Source organism: Musa acuminata, chromosome BXJ2-1, assembly GCF_036884655.1.
Source record: "Musa acuminata AAA Group cultivar baxijiao chromosome BXJ2-1, Cavendish_Baxijiao_AAA, whole genome shotgun sequence".
Classification (NCBI taxonomy): Eukaryota; Viridiplantae; Streptophyta; class Magnoliopsida; order Zingiberales; family Musaceae; genus Musa; species Musa acuminata.
Window position 1 is genome coordinate 34,807,501 of NC_088338.1, and position 4,925 is coordinate 34,812,425.

Below are 4,925 nucleotides of genomic sequence, written 5' to 3' on the forward strand. Positions count from 1 at the left end.
TAGTATCCAAATATAGACAGTAAGATCATAATCCGATCTACATTGTTAAGAGATTACGATTAATAAATTATTTAATTAAAAATATATAGAACAAAGATGTCGATATTTATTTGTACAGGAGTAACCTGTGAGGACTGGATGTGATGGAATATTAACATTTAATTTTTACTTATAACATATATATATATATATGGCGCTCTAAATTAAATTAAAAAAGCCTTCATAAATACTTATATATTCATGGTATTTTTAATTTTAGAAGGACGTATGCAAAATTTATACCATGAGATCGCCGCTTTTATTAGGGCAAAAGTCAACGAAAGTTGGCAAAGTAAGGCGTGGCATTGCGACGGAGGGCGGAGGTGGCGCGCTCCCGATTGGAAGAGCGTTGACCGAAGAGTCCATCTCCCGCCGAAGTCGATGCTTTCTCGGTCCATGCAATGTTCTTACATATTGGTATCTTTTCGGTTGAAGTCCCTCTTCCTCTGTCTCTCACGCGGCGGCCACTTCTTTACCAGGTTCATCGGTTCCTTCTATTTCACCTATTCTCCTCCCCCTAATCGCGATGTTGGTGCCCCCCGCAACGGCGCCCACCACAAATGACACCCTTCGTCACCTCTCCCTTTCCCTCCCCTCCGCCCCCTCTCGTCTCCGCGGCCGCCACCGCCGTCCCCGCCCTAACTTCACGGTACCATTCATCCATCTCTCCGTTGTTCTTCTTCTTCTTCCTCTTTTGTATGTACTCAAATAACGCACGCACACGCAGGGAATGCCATTCTTGCTCGGAGGATTTGGATGCGTCTGCATCATCTTCTTTTCACTCACTGGCTCGATTTACTTCGTTCTGAACCAACTGCAACAACAGCCGGAGGACCGGCAGCTCCATCCCGATGATGGTTCTCTTAATCGGCCCGATTCGCCGAGCATCGTCATCTTCGCCGCCCCGCGACGGTTCTCGACGGACAAGCCGGATCTGGTGGGCGCGAGACAGGACATGGCTGTTCGGTCGTGGCTGGCCCTGTCGCCGGACGTCTCCGTCGTCCTCTTCGGTCAGCACCCGTCCATCTTCGCCTTAGCTCGCTCCCTTGGGCCGCGTGTTACCGTTGAGTCCGCCATCGATTTCACGTACGCAGAAACTAGTTCACATGTCTCCTCTTCTCTCTGCTTTTCCTGTGCATATCTGAGTATGTTCCATTGTTTGGTCCTAAGAACTGAAAGAAAAGATATAGATATGTGCTTCAAGGCATTATATAATTTTGGATCAGTTATTGAGATTCCTATAGTTTAGGGAGTTCAATGAGAATTTTTATTATAACCTACATAATTAGACACTGTAACATGGATTATATGTGTGCTTTAATATTTATGTCAGTAGTCATATGTTGACTTATTTATACTGACTGCTATTTTTGTTTTAGGTTCATGGGGACCCCATTTTTCCATTCCATGGTTTCCAGGTCACAGGCCTTTAATTCTGGAATTTCTGTTCTTATTGACCCTGAGACCATTCTCCTACCTGACTTCCTTGGTATTCTGCATTATTCTCAGAATCTAAATCATGGCTGGTTCCTTTTTGCCAAGCCCCATTGTGTTTTGCACTTCCCTTTTCAATTGTTGGGCACCGGGAAGCATTGGTTACAAGAAGATGGAGAAGTTATAGAAGTTGAGAAGGTATTGTGGAACCTATTGTTGTCAAATCTAATATCTCGGATCAGCAGTGGCATACGATAAAATGCATTTCTTCTTCCATCAGTTGCAGGAACATCTGATTCAGAAAGGGAATTGGAGTACTTGCGGTGAGAGACTTCTTATGGCATGGAACAATGGAGTTCGGCCTTTGCATGCTGGGATTGTTCCTCCTTTTGTATATGGGGAGGGACTTCACAATGAATGGCTTGTTAATGAGGTGTTAGCCTCAGACTTGAGATTTGCTTTTGATTCCAGCTTGGTGCTGTCTAGTCTGTATCCTCAAAGTTTGGGCCAATGGTTTAGCAACTTCTCCAAGGATGCTGGGAGTGCAGATGAATTGGTTTGGAGGCACAGAGGAAATTACCAACTTTCTGCACTGTATGGATCATTTTCATTCCAACAAAGTAAATTTTGCAAAAACCCCAGTAAGCTAGTAAGGTGCTTGGGGAAATATTATTTAATCAATCGAGTAGAAGATGATGTTTCCTCCTTACAAGTATCTGATGGAATTGCAACTTATAGCACGGATCCTCATTTGTCAAGCAGAGAGCAGAAGTCACATATGTTCACAATATTTTCACGCTCACAGAGAGACAAGAAATGGAAGGCCTGTGTGAATAATATTGATGCGTTGGATTTGTCATATCAACCTACAGTCAAGAAACTGAATGAAGACAATTCTGAAGTGTCTTCAGCTCTGTCTTTGCCATTCTCAATAGAATTGCTCCTTCGAATTATTGCAGACAAGGATAAGTCTATTGTCCTTGCAATAGCTGGAAACAATTATCGGGACATGCTTATGAATTGGGTATGCCGTTTGCGGCATCTGGCAGTCAAAAATTTTGTCATATGTGCTCTTGATTCTGAAATTTACCATTTCTCGATATTGCAGGTATCTTGTCTCCATTCTTCTTTAATGTACTTTTGATGCTTACATCTTCCATTTCTTTCTTATGAGAAAAAACTTGTAATTTAAATCACAGTTCAGGCAGATCATTATCAGTTCTTTTCTTATGCTTATTGCTGCAATGTTTCTGTGTTACAGGGACTACCAGTCTTCAAGAACCCACAGGCTCCAACCAATATCAGCTTCAATGATTGCCACTTTGGCACTGAGTGCTTTCGAAGAGTGACAAAAGTGAAATCCAGAATAGTTCTGCAGATTTTAAAACTGGGATATAATGTGCTAATGAGTGATGTTGATGTCTATTGGTTTAATAATCCATTGCCATTCCTTGTGTCATTTGGTCCTGGTACACTGGTGGCACAGTCTGATGAATATAATGAGACAGGTAGGTCTTTGATTGTGGAACTGCACGCATGAGTGAAGACTTATGTCCTAACTTAACCTCTATGAAATGTTAGTTATGCAGTTTGGTAATTCATTGCTTTATGGTGTTGTGATGAATATGTGGATTAGTAAAGATCCTTGATTGATTAGCATCTTGTCATGCATCTTTTACATTAACATTTGTTGGAAGAGAATTATTATGTGGTTGCAGATTTATATTATTGACATGCAGATGTGCATTTCATTCTACTCGATCCAAGGATTGCATTATGGTTTATTAAAGCTAAATTTGATTTTCATCAAGTACACATGGTAACAACAGGATATTCTGTTCTTGTTAGTGGAATATAGAATTTATATCATGATACTTAGATTTTAAGTTGACGATAGCAGATTATATGATAGCGTCATTTGCTAAGAAATAGCTACTTAAGGATATGATTATTTGAATCATTATTTTGAAATTTTATGTTTTATTTTATAGCCATGAAAGATTTTTCTTAAATTCTGCCTTCATTTATTTGTATATGACAGGGCCTATAAACTTGCCACGGCGTTTAAATTCTGGTTTCTACTTTGCTCGCTCTGAGATGTCAACAATTGCTGCATTTGAGATGGTGGTGAAGCATGCATCTGCCTCAGAACTATCTGAACAACCAAGTTTCTATGATGTTCTATGTGGGGAAGGCGGTGTCAATCGCATGGGTGATGATAAGTGTCAAGAGCCCAATACAAATCTGACTGTGATTTTCCTGGACAGGAACCTATTTCCAAATGGAGCTTACAGAGGCCTATGGGAAAAACATGATGTTAGGTCTTCTTGTATGAAGTTGGGATGCTTAATACTTCATAACAATTGGATCAGTGGAAGGAAGAAAAAATTAGAACGTCAAGTGTTCTCTGGCCTTTGGGACTATGATCCTAGCTTGAGAATGTGCCTGCAGAAATGGCAAATCCCAAATCAGCTAATATTTCTCGATCACTAGTCTGATATATAAAAAAAGATCGTGATTATACTGCAGCATGAATTTTCTTTTCTGGTAAATGATCATGCTGCATCTAGTTAAACAAAAATCGAGGTTCTTCTCATGGCTTTACTTAAGGTTCATTTGTACAAACTTTGCTGAGCTTTGCTGCTGTATCAGGGTGAGAATTGCTAGATGAACTTGGATATTTTGCCAGCTTCATCTTTGACTTCAATGATTCATTTACCTGAAGCATATCATCAAGATTTCATGGAGGACGATCTATGCTATCAGCATTTGAACTTTAACCAGTAATATTTTGTTTACACCGAACAGCAGAAACAGTCATGAAGTGCCATGACAATTACTGGCAGCAGGCTATCTTTTTGCATCTTTCTTAGTAATTACTTCATTATCGAGGACAAAACTACTCCAACGCAGGGTTGCCCGTGTAGTAAGAAGGAAGAAATTGCACGAAAGCTGGACAAAACAAGAAGGTAGGAAATTTGTTAACACTACCTATTTTTTCACTGATGATATGGAGCTTGTGCTGTTACATCAATATCTTTATAGACAGTAATAATCAGATTGATTGTGCCGGAGAATACACTCATTGCATTTATGAATGCTGATGATAATGAGTTGATGTGCAAACCTAAGTAATTACTGCATCATCTGCATACAAATCTTAACATGCCAATGAGTTGTACGAGGGACAGTATTTTGTCAATCATTAACTTTTTACATGAAATTGATTTGTATAAAACATAGTATTTGAAAAGGTTTTTGTGGATGATAATTTCTGGATTGATGTGGGTTTGACCAACTCTTATCATGCCAAAGGACATTCCATGACAGGTGTTTGAAACTAAGGTGAAAGAAAATGATGCTACCTATCCTCTATCTTAAATCCTTTTATCTCACTTGATGCAAAAATCGCTAATTTCATATAGGATTTTCTTTTGTCACCATGCAAAATT

General features: G+C 39.7%; 1 protein-coding gene across 1 annotated transcript; it reads left to right on the top strand.

Moving 5' to 3' along the window:
- Positions 1-344: 344 nt before the first annotated feature.
- On the top strand, positions 345-4,689 carry LOC104000067 (beta-arabinofuranosyltransferase RAY1). Its single transcript, XM_018823576.2, has 7 exons — positions 345-431; positions 519-688; positions 767-1,125; positions 1,419-1,671; positions 1,754-2,581; positions 2,735-2,981; positions 3,515-4,689. Exons 2-7 carry the CDS (start codon positions 566-568, stop codon positions 3,964-3,966), a joined length of 2,262 nt encoding a protein of 753 aa, XP_018679121.2. The 5' UTR covers positions 345-431; positions 519-565; the 3' UTR covers positions 3,967-4,689.
- The last annotated feature ends 236 nt before the right edge of the window (positions 4,690-4,925 follow it).

Coding starts and splice junctions, on each gene's coding strand:
- LOC104000067 (XM_018823576.2), top strand. CDS start 566: ATGTTGGTGCCCCCCGCAACGGCGCCCACCACAAATGACACCCTTCGT. Junction 689..766: donor GTCCCCGCCCTAACTTCACG/GTACCATTCATC, acceptor ACGCACACGCAG/GGAATGCCATTCTTGCTCGG. Junction 2,982..3,514: donor TGATGAATATAATGAGACAG/GTAGGTCTTTGA, acceptor TGTATATGACAG/GGCCTATAAACTTGCCACGG.